At 40.3% G+C, this 21841-nt stretch overlaps 1 protein-coding gene across 1 annotated transcript in view; it reads right to left on the bottom strand.

Annotated features, from left to right (window-relative positions):
- The window catches only part of PARD3B (par-3 family cell polarity regulator beta), a 426026-nt gene that overhangs the window by 71009 nt on the left and 333176 nt on the right, over positions 1 to 21841 (bottom strand). Inside the window, exons 21-22 of the mRNA XM_075710482.1 lie at positions 7431 to 7721; positions 1 to 11 (exon numbers count right to left, since the gene is read on the bottom strand). Coding sequence (XP_075566597.1) covers positions 1 to 11; positions 7431 to 7721 — 302 coding nt within the window. The remainder of the gene's footprint in view (positions 12 to 7430; positions 7722 to 21841) is intronic.

The raw sequence follows: 21841 nt of genomic DNA, 5'->3' as shown, positions 1-21841 counted from the left end.
CAGGCCTTTCGCTGGAACTACTTGCATATCCAGAAGCTAGGAGATGGTAAGGCAAAATGACCGTGTTGGGAAGCTGGGGGAAAACCAGCAGATAGTTAACAAAAAGATTGGGAACTGGGCTGAGAGAAAGGGAAAACAAAAGAAAACCAGTTTCTTGGCAAAGGACTTGCTGGAAGGACAAGCCTCACAGCCGTGAGCAGCATAGTGACCTTCTGCTTGTTGTTTCTCTTCAATCAGGGAAATGGGACTATGTTAACATTCACCATTTAACCAGAATTGCAGTACAGAATAAACCTGACTGAAAACATACCTTTCCTTTTTTCTTAGCTAGAGCAACTCTGCAAGGCTAATGATGGGGCCAAGGAGACTCATTCTGACAGAAGACAACCTGGAGCAGTGAAAAGCTAGGCATTTTGAAAACCCTGAAGTGTATGAAATAGAACAGACTACTGGAGAGTAGTGGGAAAATAGAACCACATCAGATTTAACCATGTCCCTTACACTTTAATTAAAATAAGATTTAGCAATTTTATTTAAGATTACCAAATTCTCAGAGGAAATGCATTTCCCTGTCTGTACTGCTACCAGACAACTATTAATTAGGAAGAAGAAAACACAGTACATAATGCTACACCCATCTATCCATACTGCACAGCCAGTAAGGCACATTTCCTTGTTCAAGGAAAATATCCTAGCTACATTGCTTGCCTGCTAAATGGAAATACCACATGCTATTAGGGTTTACACTTTAAGTATGGAAGTGACTGTCCTACAAACAAGATTTTAACAGCTTCTCATTTGAACAACTCTGTTTAATTAATCTTCAGCCATTAACCATTCATTTAAAATGCCACTTACAAAATCTTAATTTTGTACATTATCAGCTGGTTCACTAATAGCTATCTATAAGCAGAAGTGCAATGATATTCCTCTCTCTTTCTTGGAGCTTACCAGCCTTATAGTTAATTCTGGCTTCTTAATTAACCACACACACATAGTAGCATTTAAAATTAAATGGTGTTTTGTTAAAAAATATTGTGCAGAGAAAAGTTAATACATACACACGTTATTCTGCTGATGATTAAAGGAGCAAGTGTGAGCTTTTGGTCAAACAACATCCTGCATAAGACAGAATTTAGCATCTCTTGCTCACACTAGGAAATAGGCTATGGCAGGAACACATGCAAGGCCATATGATTTCATTCCAGCTGCATGGACGATCTCATTTTGTCTTTATTTGTACATTTAAGAGGCTGACAACACCATCTGCATTTCACTCTGTATCCTCTGGTATGGTCTCATCTTCCAGTAACAGACCTGCTCTTTCTCCAGGGACCTATCTTTTGCATTTGCATCCAAATGACTGAAAGAATGGGACATTACCAATAAATAGGCAGAATTAATGTAAAATAATTCCATGCAATAATATATCACATAAGAAAAGACAGAGCTGGAGGGGTAAAAAAAAAAACAACCTGAATGCATACAAATGCTTAACACAGCTGCCAAAACTCAGGCTCACCAGCATCTGCAGCAGGACAGTCACAAGGGAGTTGTGGGAGTGCAGTATATAAAATTTTACACATCTGTCAATAAGTGAGGTGATCCAAATGCAAACCCTAGCAGGCAGGATGCACGCAGGCAGATTTGTGACTATTCCTGACAGAATTTATTTCTGCTGAAGAATGCATGGCCTCAAACAAGCATGCACACATTACATGGCAGCAGCAGCTCTGCTCTGGTTAAAGTCTGACAACTTCCTTCTGTTTAGACACGCTCTAAAATGCTCAGGGTCACCTGAGTTCCATGAAATCTGGGGTTTTCATGAGAAGTGAATGATAGGGCTAAGGTCCCAAAGTTGGAAGGATGTGGATGAGGGGTTCCTGGGAAATAGCACTTTGAACTCTATCTGTAAAGCAGTTTTTCTTGAATGCTACCAGTAGATTTTTTTTTTTTCCCCATATAGGTGGGATATAAAACCAAGGCTCATTTAAATGTATCCCAGAAGGTCCAGGTACTCAACGTTTTCCCTAGTTAGCATAGTGAGTATGCAGTAGTCATTTGTCCTTTCTGAGGAAGAAAACTGCAAATAGTATCAGGAGCAAAAAACACAGTACGAGTGTAACTCCAGTGGCACAACCTACACTCCTGTGGAACTGGTGGCCAAAGTGGTTTCTGGACTGCCCTGCTCCCATGACTGTTGTCAGAACTCTATCAGCCAGGAAGGACGCTAAGCTGCCAAACATTAAGTTTCTGGTTTTAACATATTGGGGAACAGCAACTGGATCACAGCCAAAGGTTCAGAAGACCCCGTGGTATGTTTCAGAAAAAATAAATTCCAGAGGTAAAGGAGTCGGGGGACAGTCTCAGGAGGTATAAGGTAGTAAAGGACAGGGAAACAGCGTACATGATTTTAGGACACCAAGCAGAAGAGGCTATGAGGTAAGACAGAGTGCATGGCTTGCTCATACTTGCCATGCTTTGTAAACCAAAATATTTCAATGCATGACCATAATCCTCTTTCCAGTGTAATACAAGGTATAGTGGCAAAGGGTATGTAGACAGCCTCACTCAATTTGTACCTCGCCTCCACACTATCCATCTTAAAGAATAACCATTCCTGAGTAAAGAACCATCCACTCCTAGAGCAGTGGATTGCTTTTTTGCGATTCACTGATAAAAGGTGTTGTAGATGGATGCGCAGTGAGCAATGCCAACTGCACTTTGTATTGAGAACAAGAAAACTTCAGTTTCTGGCTGACTAGAAATTTAGAGTTCAGTAACATAGCTGGGCAACCTTAACTTGCCCTTTTTGAACAAACCCTTTTCTGTGCAGCTCTGGATTCCTATGGCCTCGGATTGAGCAGGATGGGAATGACCTATACCTGCCCAAAAGACAAGCATTTAGCCTGCTTTTTAGTAAAAAAATGTTCCCTTTGCTAAATTTCAAAACTCCAGACCCATTTTACTCTCCTCTCAGGCTTACAGATTACAATTGCCATTTGGTTTCTCATGACACACAGAGCAATTTTTTCCTTTGATCCTTTCCAGGCAGAGGCAGACTGCTCAATGTCTTGCCCCTCTCTCTCACAACTCTCACCAATTCTGAGGGTGGGACACGACGGGCAGAGTTAGGGTTGCGCAGAGGTATGGGTTTCATTTCCCCATTTTCAGCTTTGTATGCTGCTAGATTGAACATTCCGGAAGAGTGCAAGTTTCCATAAGGAAACTTTCACCCTGAAATAAGGAAGATCCATTTTTCAATTAATTAATTAACACTGTAGAGTATAAGATCCTGCACAGTGGGACCCAACATAGCATCACCAAAAATGGAAAGCTGGATCAGACTGGGGCTTTGGACTCTATGCCTCTGTAATAAAACAGTGTTGGGTTTTTTAATAGTATTTTTTTTAAATCTGCAACAAGATACAGCTCTGAATCTATCCTTGCTAAACAAAGGAAAACTGTATTCATTTTTGTCAGACCAGCACTTTGAAATTCCCCAAGATAAGACACATAAATAAATGAAGAATGATACTTGGCGATGAGTTTGGCATCAGACTTTAAACATTTCATAGTTCTGGGCTGAGGAAATAAGTTGAGCAAAGTCTCTAGAATCTTTCCGGAGATGTACTCAGGGTGTTTGGATATACTTGACAGCACCATGTTCAAGGGAGGAAAAAAGAGGAAATTGCTTATTCGAAACGTGAGAAGGGGTTGCACCATGTGACATGCCTGACATTTAAGTGATAATAGCGTTGTGCATATGCTCTTTTGGCTTTGGTCTGACACCTAGGCTCTGCCATGGTGCAACTTAGCACTGTCATGGTACAGCCTTGGTGACTAAACTCAGAGAGATGTGACTTACCACTTGTTTCAGGAACATATGGGCCCCAGATCACTCAGCCTCTGCCACAGGCTGGGGAGATGTACAGCGTCTCAGGCAAAGACCCTGCGAGTTCCCCAGCTGCACAAGGTGGCTGTGCAGGCTGCACCATCCTTTGGGATGCCATTTGCATTACAGAAAACTGTGGCTAATTAGAAATAAACAGAAAAATGCTTGATTTACAAAGAAATGTGTGATTTTGCCAGCTAATTTTTTTTCACTCTCTTTAACTTAACATTCACAGAACACACTGATCATGCTAATGCTTTTGCTATACTCATTAATAAGAACAATTTACATTTATATAGCACCTCCCTTAGTTAAGAATCCCAAAGCTTTCAGCAAAATATGTACAAAAAATTACATCTATTTCACTGAATATAGTCATTGTCAAAATGAAAATCAACAATTGTGAAGCAGTGCAGAAGAACGTTACACAACAGTTGCAAATAAGACAGAAAGCAAACCCCCAGAAAACCCAAAACAAAAAACCCCTGAGATGCCAGATGCAAGCGTAGGTAAAGGGGACGTTAGTATGCAAACAGCAATGTGAAGCAGGTCTGTGTGTGCCCTGAGCAGCAGTGTTTGAAGGCAGAAAACATACTTCATAATGATTAAAGCAACAGACTTCATACATGTGCAGCCTATTGCTTTTCTGCATACTGAGGGAGATTCTCAGTTTAAACTGTGAATCTACTGAGAAGAATGAACCCGAACACTTGATGGATTCTGGTGATGAGAAAAGGGAAGGTAAGCGTACGCAAACCGTGAACAGCACTTATCTGACCACTAAGCTTCTTACTTTACAAATAGCCTCCAGATTTTAAAAGGCATTAATTATGTTAATACATTCTTCTGCAAAAATAAAATAAAATAAAAATGAACTTCTTGTTTCAGATGATGAGTTCTAATTCTCTATCATAATGACACATAACTGGAATTCCCAGACGGAAATGAAATAATCTATTCTCTCTGTGTTCAAATCCCCTTTCTACCCCAAAACCCATTTACTTTAGTCACTGATCAAGTCTCCACACACTATGTTACAAGTTGAGAGTCAGAGGTGGGAGAAAAAGCCATCCATCTAAAGTAAAATTAATAGCAAAACTTTGAGAGAGAGCATGTGTGCGTTAGCAAGACCAAAGCATGAGCTATTACATGACAAATGTGTTGATAAATGTTCAGCCCTGCAAACACAAAATAACTTTGGTTTGGCTAATAAGCATCCATTCTAGCCCTTTCCCATCATTTTGAAGCAGACAAGGTAGTTTTCATACTTGACCCTTGAAAGCAGATTTGGTTTTGTAATTAACATGTTATCCAGGGATTTTTCTTTCCACATCTCTTTCTCCTTTCAATACTCTCCCTCTAGCACAGACAGATTTCCTTGCCTGAAGTTGCCACTATATTCAACAACTGCTGGCTGAGACCTCACGACCCATTGCATAAATTCACATAAAATTATTCACGTTTGGCACGCTTCTGCTGGCGAATAACAACAATCTTTTTGTCTTTGAGGCAAAGGAAAGAAAGATTTAAAGAAAGAACAAAGGCAGCCTAATAAGAATCCCACATTTCCTATTTTTTCCTAATCTGGTTAAACAGCCTCTACAAGCCTGAGAAATTCAACAAAGCGAAGTTGTTGTGGACTGTCTTTCAGTACAGAATCAACACAGATGGAACAGCCTCTCAGCGTGACTTCTGATCACAGGCTCAGATATGAGGTAACTTTTCTTGCCTGTTAGACGTTTTGGGTTTAGTTTTTCACTGAGTTATCATGCTATCATGCAATTACAGCTAAATCCACACTAAAATCCAGGATCCCAACACCAAATCCAAACCAGTTTGGGACTTCAATCTTGTCCACATAGCGAGTTAAGAGTTTGTTCAGTGCAGTTACAACCACAATACAAGCAATCAAATAAAAGAGGCCAGAGGGAAAGACTTGAGCACGTCTTTTTGCTGCATGGAAAAACAATGTATAGACCACACTTCAAAACTGATGACATTTTTAAAATGTAAAGCTATAAAGTCCTCTTAAAACTGAAATTATGAAGCAACCTTTACGACAATGTCTTACTCCAATTGAATTACATTTGTATATATTTATATTTGAAAAATACATGAACCTGAGTTTAGAGTCTCTCGCGCTGGGAATTCTCAGATCTTGGTTTACTGAGTTAGTAAGAACTCAAGTTTCTGATCCCTTCGCTGTATACAAATGTTTGCGCGACTTCAGGGACAAGTGCCTCAAGACTTTTCAGTAAAGCAAAAACTGCTAGATGGCAAAAAGCTGTGATCACTACTTCTTATTTCACCCTCTTCACTCTTATGCAATAGGGGAAAAGTTAATAATATGGAAGAAAAAAAATAGCAGCGTCATTATGTTTGGAAAGATCTCCACCATACTGTATTTAGATGAAAAAGAGAGATACTTAGCCCATTCCCTGCTACAAACAGATTTGTCAGAAGTGTTTTATTACTATTTATAACCATGACTCAGTAGATGTTTTTAAAGTACTATGATGCCACAAACTGAAAACACTCCTATATCTGTGCTCACGTATTTCTCCAAAATTAACAAGTGTGGTATCACATAGCACACATTGAGGCTATGGGGAGACACTACACATAGTAATATGAAATCAAAGCATGAACAGTTCCTCAAGTCCCCCATGTCTTAGTCTGTCAGCTCTTCTTTTCACACAGACTTGTATATCTTGCCTACACACTCATATATTGGTTTGAAAAACCCAACATCAATATACTAATGCCATGATAGTAATGAAGTCTTAGGTTCTTTTAGTCCCAAATTCCAGAAGCAACCAGTTTTAAAATCATCATAATGGTGGGTACATCATCAACTCAGAGGAATTTCTACTTTCTTTTTAACCCAGGGAAAAACTTGACCATCTTTCTTTAATGCTATCAACCTGGAAGCTTGACAGTAAGGATTAAAAATTGCTCTTTCCTTCCCACTTGGTTATTGGAAAGGCTGCGAAAGGCCATCAGTCTTGTGAAGCCACACTTCAGAGTCTGCATAAAAATGCCATGATTCCCAGTCATTCCCTCTCCCCAACCTAATTGAAAGTGTGTAACACCACACAGCTGGGGAAAACTAAACCATAAACATATGCAATATATCATGCTATCATACAAAACCTGTTACTAATAGGCACTTGATGATCAGCAGGATCGAAAGGGATCTGAAAACAGAGATTATTTTTGCTGCAGGGTAAGAACTTTTCCCGACTGAAAGAAGGAAAAACACTCTCTCAGCAGTGCTGGAATTGGACTGGAGTCAGTTCATTCATTCTGTTTGTGAAATATGGACTTTTCTTTAATGATTTCTGTTTGACTGCTGCCTTGCTCAGATGCTTTGGGGGTACTGCTGCAGCAAATCATCGTTTTGGTCAAGAGGAAATCCATGGCTTTCTAGTCAGTAAATACAGGGGTTTGGGGTATCTGAACAGCCCCCCTGCCTAGCCCCAGGCTTCCTCCCCACCAAGCTATCGTTGCTTGTAATGCCAGGTGGCAATATTACCTGTCACCAGGAGTCTGTGGGTAGTGCTGCTTGTTTATTTTTGCATACAGTCCTTCCAAGTGCTCTCTCTCCATTGGTGCTGAAGGAGAATCACGTGGATATACAAAGGTTTCTGCTACTGCTGGTGATGATGGCCTGTAGATGCTTGCTGCTGGATAACCCTCTCGGAAGTGGTTTACTCTGGCATAATTTGGATCCATCTCATCATCATCAATGTCAGGTCCTCCAGCAGAATAATCACTCAGGCCTCTCAGTTGCTTTTGCCGTAACTCCTGATGCTTTGCACCAATCCTAACAATGAAAAAGAAAGAACAAATATACAGTTGGATCTGCTTCAACAGCAACCACAGACACTGATTCATCTCACAAATTTGGAGCACCAAGCCCGAACCCAACCATTTAGATCTTCCAGTACACTGTGAAACCGGTGCCAGATAAAACAAAATGGTGCATGCAGCGATTTTGTTCTTTATCTCTGGCAGTCACCTTTATAACCAAGGTTGGTCATCATTCTGATGAAAAAAATTAATGCTGTATATAGTGTGGCTTTTCACAAGCGTGTATATGCGTGTGTGTGTACGCATGCGTGAACACATACAGTTTTAATTCTATACCTACCCTCCACTTTGCAGTTGATATAACTAACCCAATCCTGAAACTTTTTATCTAAATTAGCCAGTAAAATTGTTACTGCCCCTTGGTCACTTGACCCACCTAGATTCTCCTAAATACATTAACTTGTGAAAAGTGGATTAAATGTGAACATAAATGGAGAGATGGCACAGTTGTCTGAAATCAAAGGACCACAGTTAATGTGCTGAAGATTTAATTTTTTTTTAAATTTTATTTTGGCTACATAAATGTGGAAATCATGTCTTATTATATAGGGGATAGGGACAAAGTAAAACAGCAAAGAAATTAATAGAAACCTGATGGAGATAAATTGGTACATATAAGTGAATTAAAGACTATTACTGGCAGTACTCCACTGTGATAAAGCCTTAAGTGGTATTACAAAATGCTGCTGCTAATCAGGGCCATTGTGTAATCTCTTTGGAATAGTAAAACATATTCAGGTAAATTTCAAACTCAGCTGATATTCAATGATTCAACATTCATTCTGGAGAAAAAAAAAAACCTATAGCAAGGCTCTGTGAGCATGCAACTTCTGTTAACTGCTCAGCTACTCTTCAACAGAGTGTAATTAAATGCAGTGAGATGGATCTGGCAGAATGCTGAACACAGTACATAATAAATAGCATTTACAGAAAATAACGGAGCATGGAGGAAAAAACAAAGAAGGGAAGACAGATACAGAGATGCAGTGCCTGACAGAAGAAGTCAACACTTGCTGTTGACTGTATCGAAGTACAGCAGCAGCATAGGAAGAACAGTATAATTTGTACCATAGAAGAATAAGTAAAAAGGGTCTAGCAGACTTGGTTACCCCAGTAAAGCATAATGGCCTCAGGACTCTGCAGAGTGAAAAATGAAGATGTTCTGGAGAACGTCTTTAAAAGGCATAGAGAAAATAGTTCCTTAAAGGAACAGATGAGCACATTGTGAGCTTCCAGTCTGACAGACAGGAGCTATTAAGTGCAGAACGGGATTCATACCGTTTACTTTGCTTCATTAGAATTGTATCATCAAAATAAATGCTAATATTTTTCAAATCATTTGTAGCTAAAATGTTCGCAAATAATTCTAATGAGAACAACATGCCTTTCTACAGATATACTTGAGTACATTAATGTGTACCATGCGGGCTTTCCAGCTAAACCTCTCCATTAACTGTTCTATGATGTAGAATGTATCTAGACATGATGCTAGTTTTTAACACTTAAAATGTAGTCATACTTTACAGTGGGATGAGCCTGCATATGATACAGTCTTCGACAGTTGTGGGGGTGCCCACTATCCACTCTGCCTTCCCTCAGTGAAGCAGATGACCTTTCTCCTCTCTAGTACTCCTGTACTGTGTGTAGTTTTGGGTGCCTCAATATAAGGAGGACATCAAACTATTACAGTGTGTCCAGAGAAGGGCGACCAAGACGGTGAAAGGACTCGAGGGCAAGACTTCTGAGGAGCAACTGAGGTCACTTGGTTTGTTCAGCTTGGAGAAAAGAAGGCTGAGGGATGACCTTGCCACAGTCTATGACTTCCTCAAGGAGGGCAGTGGAGGGGTAGGTGCTGATCTCCTCTCTGGTGACCAGTGACAGGATGCGAGGAAATGAAATGAAGCTGCATCAGGGGAAGTTCAGATTAGACATTAGGAAAAAGTTCTTCACTGAGCGGGTGGTTGGTCACTGGAACAGGTTCCCCAGGGAAGTGGTCATGGCACCAAGCCTGTCAGAGTTTAAGGAGCATCTGGATGATGCTCTCAGTCATATGGTTTAGTTTTAGGTAGCCCTGTGAGGAGCAGGGAGTTCGACTTGATGATCCTTATGGGTCCCTTCCAACTTGAGATATTATATGTTTCTATGAAATATTTTAATGTAAAGATCATGTGAGAGAAAAATATCTTCCTAACGCACCATTTCTGCTTTTCCTCAACTTCCTGACCCCAGCCCAGCTAGTTCATTTTCTTTAATTTTTCTTCAGATATCATTAAAAATATTCACAAGCCTTAATGTAATCTATTACAGTAGTTCTTAGAGATTAAAGGATGATAAGAAGAAACACTGAGGAGCTATATATGAAAACAGAAACTAAAAAGCAGTGGTCAGCTTGCATGTCTATCTAAACCACTATGCTGTTTTTGGCTGGGGTAGAGTTAATTTTCTTCACAGTGGCTGCTATGGGGCTATGTTTTGAAGTTGTGCTGGTAACAGTGTTGATACCACAGGGATGTTTTCCTTACTGCTGAGCAGTGCTTACACAGGGTCAAGGCCTTTTCTGCTCCTCACCCCACCCCACCAGCAAGCAGGCTGGGGGTGCACAAGAAGCTGGGAGGGGACACAGCCAGGACAGCTGACCCCAACTGACCAAAGGGATATCCCACAGCATATGATGTCATGGATCAGCATATAAAGCTGGGGGAAGAAGGAGGAAGAGGGGGACGTTTGGAGTGATGGTGTTTGTCTTCCCAAGTAACTGTTAGGTGTGATTGAGCCCTGCTTTCCTGGAGATGGCTGAACACCTGCCTGCTGATGGGAAGGAGTGAACGAATTCCTTGTTTCGCTTTGCTTGCGGGCGGCGTTGTTTTTGCTGTACCTATTAAACTGTCTTTATCTCAACCCACAAGTTTTCTCACTTTTACTCTTCTGACTGTCTCCCCCATCCCACTCGGGGGGAGTGAGCAAGCGGCTGTGTGGGGCCTAGTTGCCAGCTGGGGTTAAACCACGACAACCACTAACCATTGCTAGCAAATGAGTAATAATTAGAGAGCAGCTGAAAGTGTGCAAAGCCTTTATCCTCCAAGGGTTTGTGAATAAAGATAAAAGAGAGCTTATGCAGCAAGGAGTGGTGGAGGGAGCCAGTCTGCCCATGTTTGTCAGTGAAACACCACATTCATTGTTCACATAAAGGAATTTGGGGCAAAGTTATCACCTGGTCCATTGACATAAAAACCAGTCTTTTCAGGTAGCTCATCGTCCTACAAGGACAGGATGTATTTCTACTGCAAATAAGGCCTCAAACATCAATGAAGCAGGGAGGGAGGCCTACGCTGCTGATTCCCATCTTTTATCCATACAGGGACTTCAAGAGAAACCCTCTTGCAGAAGGATTAATATTTTACATGTCCCACATGGGATTATGTCAGAAATGTAAAAATGAAAGCACTATCTTTGCAAAAAAAGAAAAATCACACAAGTAACTGTTAGCTTCCTCACCCTGTCAGTTTGGTGGTAGTCCTTGCCTCTGATTACCCCGCTCTTCTTCTACTAAAACGCATAAAGCACTTTGACATTGTTGCCGTCTTCTAGATTAACTCTGAAAAAGCACTTAATGTTCTTAAACACCTGAAAAACTGTGGAGGGCTTCACCCTCAAATAGTGACCAAAAAAACCTAAACAAAGACTTCAGTGTAGGAATATATCATATGAGGTACAAGTTTCATGGCACACACAGGTCCATGTGGGATGAAACAGGCAGAAAAATGGGAGGACACTGCATTTCAAGGAATGGTCTTATCACATGCTAGTACAGAAAGCATGGCACACAGTCCCAAGAAGAGTCACAGCAGTTTCCCAGAAAATGATAAGCCATAATGTTCTTTGGACCAATACATCACCCGTCCCCTAGGTATTTAAGACCTCTTTGAAAGCAAGAGTAGTGCAGCACAGCAGCATCACGTGAATCCTGCTTTCATGTCTGACAGTGAGAGTAATTTGTCCTGCTATCAATACTGGTATATTCTGCACAACAAAAGCTGGAATTAGGTCACCACAATTTTCTTTTGTTCCTGTGAATAAACCCAGCTTCTTCAACTTATCCTTCTGAACGCAATCTTCAGTCGCTCTCACTATTATAAGTCGAACCTGCTCAAGAACAATTATTTCTGTTTTATATTATATGGACCAGTCAATACTAAGTTATGTGAAATTCTTCATGATCAATGTTTCATCCTTTCAATATGGCTACTATAATTGCATTAATATTTCTTGTTTCCTTTTCACTCTTCCACACAAATCTATAAAATTTTCTCAGTGATTTTTTTTCATTTCAATCCAAATGTTCATATATATGGCAACAAACCGTCAGATGGATGTTCTTTCTTTCTTTCTATTTACCTGTCCTTCCATGCTTTCTCTCATGTTTTTCACCTTTGTATTTTCTTCATATTTTTGTGAAGTTTTAAATACCCTCACTGTATTTCAGCATCATGTTTTCACCCAGTTTTAAAGCAGTCTTTTCTATAGCACATCCTAGGAGTTCTGTACTGATGTACAAGAAATGAATGTGCTGTTCCTTCCATCACTCCTCTAATGCTCTACCAACCCTGCTAAGCAGGCTACTTCTGATATATCCTACTCTAATCCTTTACCATTTCTGCACCTCCCTCTGCATTTCTCCCTATCTGAAACAGCATTATCTTTACTCCCCATCACACACACAAAAAAATCTTCCAAATCAACACAACTATCACAGCAATCAGCTTACAGTTATTATGAATAAAACAATTCCCACAAGAGCGCCCCAAAGTCGCAGCACAGGATGGGTCTGGTTAAACAACTGGTGTGAATTTGTGACAAAAGATAAAATGTCACTCAGCACCATGATCTGGCAGTGAAACCAGAGATGAGGAGAGGCACAGGTCACCATCTGAACAATTTAGTGGAGCACTAAAGTTTCTACAAACTTCCTGATGAGGGAAAGGGAAAAGAAAAACTCACACAGAATGAAGGGAAGTTAGATATATTTCCTTTTAGGTATCCCATATCAATCCCGTTTGCTCTCTTCCGCTACCTGAACACCATGCTCTCCAGTTAAATCACTGCACAACTACATCAACTTCCCTTAGCTGTGTTTCTGTAAAAACACAACCTTTGCACACAAGCAGCCAGAGGACAGGCAACAGAAGTATCGTATCAAGCAATGCACTTTTTTTTTTTCCTGTGACCCATCTTTTTCTCAATAGCATCCAAACACATATCCTATCCTAATCTTTTCTGTTGCTTTCAAGACCCACTACCTATTACTAGAACCTTTCTCTACAACAAATAATTTCAGCAAAAAAATATAGTTTGATAAAACACATAACCTCAGTAGAACTACAGGTAACATTTCCAAAACATGTTGCATTCTATTTGTAGAAGTCAAATGAAGACAGGATCCTATACACCTAATGTACTTCTGGAAGTGGGATGTGGTATTTTGAAAACACTTCTCTACATCTCACATACCGTTCAGCAGCACACCCTCAGAGCTATAAATCAAGGAAATGCTCTCATTTACCCTTCAAACAATCTTCCTATCTGACATAGCCACACAAATCATATATGGTGACTTCTCACGTACTAACGCATGAAAAGATGCATAAACCTAGCGTGCAGCAGCCATAAAAGGGTTAACAGCCCAAACAGCTCCTTCCAGCTGCAGCTCAGACACAGGATTGAGTTACTGTGGCTTAACAAGTTATTGTGTTTCTGCTGAGCTACTGTCAATGACCACATATGTATTCGCCGCCTGTGACAAACACAATGTAAAATGCTTCAGCCTGACACCAGTGACAGAGATACTGACAGGCAAAAGCTGGCTTAAAAGACTACAACGCACGCAGAGTGAGGCAGCTGCAGGAAGGGATATGGACCACCTCAAGAAAACTCCAGAAGAGCTGAGCAGAAGTGACTTTTGGAGCAGCCCCAGAAATGCTTTTGGGAATAGAATGAGAGGGCTAGGAAAAGTCCTAAGAGATACTCCTTATACCTCCTGGCCCACCAGACAGAAGGCTGGGTAGGTGGCTGGGTTGCAAGTGGGGAACAAGAAAATGCTGAAGCTTCTAAAACCAGTGCCATAAGCCTCTGTGAAAATTAAAATGCAGGACCTAATGTTACCAGCACAGTAACCCAAAGAAGGCCAGGGCCATTAAAAGCCGTGGAACCCAAAGGCTGCCTTCAGCAGGGAACAAACAGCAAGATACTGGATGCAGCCCAGCCTGCAGTTCTGGAGGCCCAACACCAGCCCTAGCTCAAAAGGAACTTTGCACAGTGAGTCCCACTCTAACAAGCCATCACCTTGGATCAGGACAAACTCAAAGCAGCCTGTCCTCCTGGCTCTGCCACCCCCAAGCGAGGGACAGGGTGCCTGCTGCCCAACAGGAGACATGAGATGCAACTCGGTGGCACCAACAGATCTGGTCACAGTATAAAAACCGCAGGTGGGAAGCTCGGCCCAGGAAAGACTGTGGACTCTCTCACTCAGAGAGCTGCAAGGCTGCACTTCATATCAGAACAGTTTTGGATGGGGAAAACTGACCAAAATAGGCCCATGACAAAAAAGCACAACCTTTCCTGAGGTGTTTGAACTCCTCCTCCCTTGCACACCACATGAGCTCTGGGTCATCCTGTTTCTTCTGACTTTCTAGGGAAAGTGTAAAAGTGATGCAACATTTTTTTTATTTACCACGCACTGACCATGTGCTTAGTACTGAGCAGAGCACAAAGAATGACATGATTTGAGCCCCAAGGTGCCTATCTAAGTAGTCACACACAGGACAGAAAATGCAGCTACTGACCAGAACAGTGTATTTCACAAAGGGACCACATTTTATACTTCGGATGAGTACAGCAACATTTCTTGCACAGTGGATTAAAAGCAGTAGACTTTGTGGAAGCACGAACAGGTACATGAATGAGCAAGATGCTGGCTAAGTCAATGAAAGATGTTCCCCAGGGGAGAAGGACAAATAGCAACCAAAGACAAAATGTGTAACAGAAACAGGGCCATAGGTCTTTTAGGATAATTTCTATTCTATTCGCAGTAAGAGGAGCAGAGTAAGAGAAGGTAAGCGAGTGTGTGTACAACCAGTTCGAGGTATACCTAAACTCCGAAAAAGGACCCGATCCTTTAAGTCTTTTGAGATCATCGAGATGGTAAACATTCTTCCACTCATTTGGTTGTTCCTTGTGAACAGCAGAATAAAAGCTGCTGCATTGCTTTTTTCCTCTCCCTGAGATCTATATACCACAATGATTACTCAATTTACATCTGATTTAGTATCTTAATACTTCAACTGTGATTTTACATAACATTTCTGCTTTTGTCTCTCATTTACCTAATTCATACATATATTGAGTAACGGGTTGTCTAGAGGAAAGCAGCCTATTTCTGCAGGAGGTCACTTAGATTTCCATTGGGTTTAATGTTTTAATTCCTTTCTAGCTGCTAGCAAAATATATTTTGGTAACTAAAATCTTGTATTTTCTTTCATTTGCATAATAGTGGACTGAATACATCCTGCCTTCAGATATTCATAAGCTATAATCACTGATGGGAATGGGTATATTTCACTTGAATATCTGAGGAGATAATTTCAGTACAGTGCTTTTAATTTTTTTTATTTCATAATCATTTTTCAGACAGGCATGTTCTATAATGACATTAACAATCTTATGCAAACCTGCATCTTTTATCAGGAAAAGTCTCATTTGTATTTTTTCAGCCATCACCCAGGAAAACTCTAGAGGCAGGCAAGTCTCACAGCTAAAAAAAAAAAAAAAAAAAAAAATCCACCTCTTGCCAGTAAATTGAGGACATCTGACATGGACTTATCAAGACTCAAACAATATCTTAATTTAGTATTATCTTTCAGGGTATTCTACTGGAGGCATATTTGTCGAAAACATCTTCCCCATAAGCTATGCAAGTGTTTCTTCATTCCAGCTCATTCTATTGTGCTGGATTTGAACATCATCTCCCCCATAATTAGTATCTGTAATTGTAAACAAGAACAGAAACAGTCTCGGAAATAAAAAAGGCAAGCCACAAATTCAAGGGAGTAAAAGACTGTAACTTGGGCTAAACAAGATAGATCTTGTAACAGCATTAACCAGCCCAATGATAAAAACCACCAGGGCTAAACATAAAATATTGCCTGTTCTAGATAACTACCCCATACCCGTATAATGCTGAACTGACCAAAGAAGCTGCCTTTGGAGAGTTATAAGTAAAGAAACAGAGGAAAGAAAAACCTAAGAAGGAGATAGAGCTACACTGACCTTGAAATTTAAGATTACGACAAACTGAAGATGAAACACAGCCCTTTCATACCACAAAATGAGGAGTGTGAGCTTTGGATAGACAAGACTGAGTTCTTAATGTTCTCCCATTCATTTTAGAGGTGACAGGGAGTGATTACCAACTTATACAGGATCCTGTCCTCTAAAGAAAATCCTGGCTCTAATGAGGTCAGTGCATTTTCCCCCACCCCGTGAACTTCAATAAGAACAGGATTTTAGCTTTGCTGTTAAATCTGAGGAAGTTTTTCTGTCTCTCTTTTGTCCACATTAGTGTACACTGGGTGAAATGCAGCAGATTACAGAAAGCCAATTACTGGAAAAGCCAAGTATATTATATTGTGTATTTTACTACATTATGTAATTTTCTTTACTCAAAACTATCCTGAGTTATTTTTTTAAGTGACAATATCAGAAAAATTTATGTTGGAAGGAACCCTCTGAAGGTCACCCTGCTCAATCTCCTGCTGAAAACAAGGCTGACTGCACAGATCAGGTTTGCTCAGCCTCCTGTCAACAGGATGTTCCTTGTTTTGTGACAATGTGGATTAGATAGTGGAATCTTTCCAGATTTGTCAAAATTACTTTGGCATCTTTCACCTGAGAAGTTCTGATGCCTTTAAGAGCTCCAAGCTTCTCCTGCAAAATGGCCGTGACTCTGCAGGGACTTCGCAGACCATAGGTATGTTGCAGGCCTAGATCTCAACACCGATTTAAAGGAATTCTCAGGCTGCTGTGATTTGTACTTTTCCATTAAAAAGGTAAGTAAGGTGCTGTGCACATGATACCTGAGTCCCTTTTGATAACATTAGCTCATTCTGGAACAAATAAGCATGAAAAGAGAATCGAAATAACAGAATACTCCCAGAAAGCAAGATTTAATTTTGCTTATATTTCAGTCATTGGGAAATTAATGTGAAGAATGGAAACAATACCCATTGCAGTCAAAGTCACAGATTCACCTCTCCAACCAAGACATCAAGCAAATTATTTCAGAGTTCACCAGATAAACAGTGAACAAGTACAAAGTAACTGCAGTATACCTGCAGAAAAACTGTGGGGAGACAGAGACATCAGCCTATGAACTTAACTCACTGCCACTGACTAGCTCAGCTCCAGCAATTGCTGTAGTAGATATCAGACAAAAACACTGAGGATTGTAACACTGTCTTAAGAAGAATACCAGAGACACTGTAAGGACCATGGGAAGACGCAACATCAATTTAACAACTCGTGAAAACCCAACATCCACAACCACATGCAGTAACATAGCTCAGAGCAGACCCAGGAAGACTGACACCTACTGATCCCCAGGGCCACCTCCTTCAATGAGTGGGTATTCCTGGAACACTTCCTGCGTAGATACTCGCAGCTCCACTTAGCTAGTGAGACCTCATGAACTCACACAACCATCTCTGCAACAGCATAAACGTTATACCTTCATTTGAATGAAATCCTAGCGGTGGAAGGAGCAAGCCTAGCTCCATGTGATATGATATTCCACGCACATTCCTTTATTCTACACAGATGACATTGAACCTGGAACCTATTGAACAGAATCCCTCTGTTCAAGAACATCCCATCTGTTAGTCTGGGGTTCACAGGTTGTTTCTAATGAACAGTCCTGGATTAGAATGCAAAACCCAGCTTTGACTGAACAGCCAAAGCTTTAAGACTTTTAGTTATTCTGGTTTAAGCTCACTACGGAGAATTTACACACGCAAACTGATTTCCTGCCCGTCTATCCCCACGAGTTCTACTCTCATTTTTTTCCTGTTGGTAAATGAGTGAGAACAGGAATTCTGTGCTGTGGCACTACTTCAAAGTACATGCCAAAGATTTATGATAGACTGTCATAAATCACACATGGAAGGGCAAGGAATGAAATGTAGCTTCCAAGTCATTCTTATGCCCTTATTGATTTTGCGGTAGGGAAGAGCTGGCCTACATTCAGTACTGCATCAAGGAAATCCCTAGGCCAGATTAGTCTGTCTCCTAGACAGTCTGTATTACCCAGGTTGGCTACTACACTGGTTAGCTTCACTGTATTAGCCTGGCCTGTAAAAGTTTCTAACGGCAGTATTTCTGTTTTATAGAGTCATTTTAAAAAACATCGAGTAATAAAACTCCCATATATATATATATATATATATATATATATATATATAGAAAAGAACCCCACATTGGCCCATTTATGCAAGAAAGAGCCAGGCCATTGCCCCTGAGCTGCTCTGACCTTTTAGGTGGGCAGGTGGCATAGCTTGTGAAAACTGGTCTCCAGAGAAAAGTGAAACCAGTGCCTCAATGAAGGGCAAACCAAGGACGCTAAATGGCTTGGATGAGAATTTGGGTGCTTAAATTTAGAGGGCATGGCTATGACATCTGGAAAGTGCTATTTCCAGCAGTCTCTGATGTCTGGGATAGTACTGTGATAGTCAAAAAAGGCCAATTCCATGTGTCATTCTGTTATCCAATTCTTAATATTCTTGAGCTAGGACAATCTGGGATCAGCTCTCAGCCTAATGTTGTCTTAAAAATATCCTCCAGCAGTGGATGAGCCCCATGAAGCATCTCAAAAATTGCTGTTTGGTTCTAAATGCCAAATCACAACCTGTGAAAGGTAGGTGAGTGCCATCTACCTCAGCTACTCATAACTGAACACCAATCTTTCAATGTCCAGTGGTAGGCTTTTATTACATGTTCTGGTATGCAGAGCAGCAGCAGATCTAAAATGAGAATCATTCAGAATCAATGGGTGGGGATTAATCTGTCCTCCTGTCCAGTGCAAGTGCTGCCACAGTAATAAACAGAAATCTGATAACTTCATACTGTCAGCACAAAATGAAACTATGACCTTGACCTGTGCAACATCATCCAGTAATTTTTTCATAACTTCAACATACCATACTACACAGCTATGATCTAATAAGAATCTAAAAGTAATTAACTGGAATTTTTGAAAACTGAAGCCTTAATCAAATATGTATTCTTATCAGGGTTGCAAGCCAGCAATAAATTGGGACATTTAAAAAACTGGGATCCAATCCAATCCGTGATCTGATCAGGGTTCAATGGTTATAATAAATTGAGAGTATTAAAACTGGGATCACATCCAACACTTTATTTTGTCTAAACCACAGGACCTAGCTGTGCTGCAAAGTCAGGAATACTCAATGAACAGATATACCATGTTGGATTAACCCTTAATAAATAACGATGCACAAGCTCAGGAGTCCCCAAAACATGTGATTTAGCACAGAGCTTAATGGTGAGAAGAGCAAATTACCAACATTTTATCAGAGATCAATATTAACTATAAACAGCCATACGAATGCTTTTAGTCTTGGCAAGTGGATAACACAGGCACAAAAGCTACATGGGGTCGGTAACAATGTGTGTGTGTGTGCAAGTACGCTCTAAGATGTACTACGCATTCAAAAATCATACTTTAATTTTCGTAAGTCGGAGTTTCAGCTTTTGATTCAAAACAATTTGGCTTTTCTACCATACTGCCATGCATGCAGCTATTCTTGTTTTCATTTTGATTTCCAGTAACATACAAATTGTAATTAAATATAATGAAACAAATGCTAACAGAAATGGAATGGAGTTTCACTCACAAGTATTCTCTCATATATAAGTGATCTCTAAATGTTGTTTCTGTAAGATGCATTCCCTTCGTACAGGGATCTTGCAGCTGCAAAATTAAACCTCTGTTTGCCAAATATCAAAAACATATGTATTGATTTTTTTAACTATGGGAACAGGCAACAAGCGTCAGAGCTGATAAGACAAGTGAGAAGCTCTTTTCAATTGCTGGAAGGTTTCCGAAAAGTAAAGGAAATTCAGTCTTTAATATAAAAACTGAAACCATTTATTTTTACCCAAATTCGAGATTCGCTGTAACTTAAGCATTCAGTTCAGATAGCAAGGGCCAGATGTTCCTTCTGCTTCTCTAACACGCTACTCAAAAACATAGTACGATTAAAAAAAATTCCTCACTTAATTCCAGTGAGGACTACAAAACCAAGACTGTTTTAACAAAACAACAAACTACTACGAACAAGTGCAGAGTATTATTTTTTACACAGAGTGCCTCCTTTTTCACCAACTCATATACTACTTTTTAAAATCACCCCGTTTTCAACAAGGTGCTTCATTTTGTAAAATTTTATTCTAATGTCAAGGAAACGTTCGACTCTGCTGGAAGAGAGACTTTGGTCTCAGCAGGAATATTCCAGTAAAGTAATCCTAAACAAACAGGAAAAAATAGTTTGCCTTTCAATTGATAGTCACTTTATTTGCATTTGAAAGGCAAACAAATTATTATGTGTAAAACTCAAGTGCCTAATATATTTATCTAGTTTGTTTTACAATGCTTTTCAAATGTTAGAAAATTAAAAAGCATGCCCAAACGAGTGGGAAAAGGATGAAGGGAGGGAGGAAGAGAAATCTTGTTTTGAGGGAAAGAAAAGAGAGGATCTCTTCCAGTATTTAATAATGTAGTGAACATCTTGTTGTTAAAATGATAAATTCTGAGTAATTTATACAGAACACACTAAAAATACAGATTTGAGTCAGCTTGATCAAAATAAACCTCAGACATAGCATTTGCTTTTTCCTTTTATGGGCAGATTCTAGACCTTTGGAGCACATGCTTTATTACAGCCAAACTCTTTGAAGCATGAACAAAATGATGAGTTTATTTAAAATAGGGCCTCAGTCCAACGAACCACTTGACTTGTGTCAGGAAGGACAAACCATTGCCTCAGAGAACTGTATCACCAGTTAAGTCTGTCCTCCTAAACTATGTGTGTCATGAACTTCTGACTTTCTCCAGTCAAGTTTCAGCAACATTCCATTGCTGTGGCACAAGGAAAGCTAAGGGAGGTAGGGGGAGAAGAAGAAAATAGTGAAATTTAGAGGACGTGCTGACTTCATATTCAATTGCACACAGATAAGGCTATTGCTAAACAAGGAATGCCTAACATCCTAAGTTCCCGTTAACCAGTTGAAGCCTGCAGAAGTAACAGTCATATAATAAACTACTGGCTTTGAAAAGAAAGGAGGCCTGGGGCTGAAGTCTGGAACAAATTCCTAGCCTGACAGGGACTTTTAGGAACCTGGACAAGCAGCTGCGCTGCCTGCATGTCAGATTCCCACCCACAGGACGCCTTTTTTTTTTTTTTCCCTGCCAGATTTTTCTCTCTTCTACCACAAATGTAGTGCTTAGGGTCAGACCCAAGCTTCCCTAACAGCAATGAGCACAATGAGACCTTGATCTTGGTGAGGAATACAAGAAGTAAAAAAATAATGATGTCAGCATTTCAGTGCAGGATGTGGAGCTGCTTCAGAGAACAGGCAGACCAGAGCGCTGTACTGAAAACTGAGAATAGGACAATGTGGAATGGAAGTAGGAATTACTGGGCTAGAGAAATACTAAATTTGTTTTCACTTTTTCATGTTCAAATCTGAAACTTGGTGGCCCATAAAAGGGGTTGCCAGGCAAATCTATGCTGAGGACCAATGTGCAAGCAACTCCAAACCTTTTGGAAGCATCTGCACTACAGAGTGAGTGCTGTATACTCTGTCTGCATACGCCTACTAGCTCTAACACATTCTGGATGTGCCAGACTTGTTGCACATGCACTGTACAATTCCTTCTGTGTGTAAGCAGGAAATCCAGCCTATTCTGAGCATGATGCACTTACGCTCATGCAGCACACCTACGTA

The sequence above is a fragment of the Pelecanus crispus genome, chromosome 5 (genome assembly GCF_030463565.1).
Source record: "Pelecanus crispus isolate bPelCri1 chromosome 5, bPelCri1.pri, whole genome shotgun sequence".
In the NCBI taxonomy this organism is placed as follows: Eukaryota; Metazoa; Chordata; class Aves; order Pelecaniformes; family Pelecanidae; genus Pelecanus; species Pelecanus crispus.
Note: the sequence above shows the minus strand (reverse complement) of the source record. Positions and strands in the feature narration are given on the sequence as shown.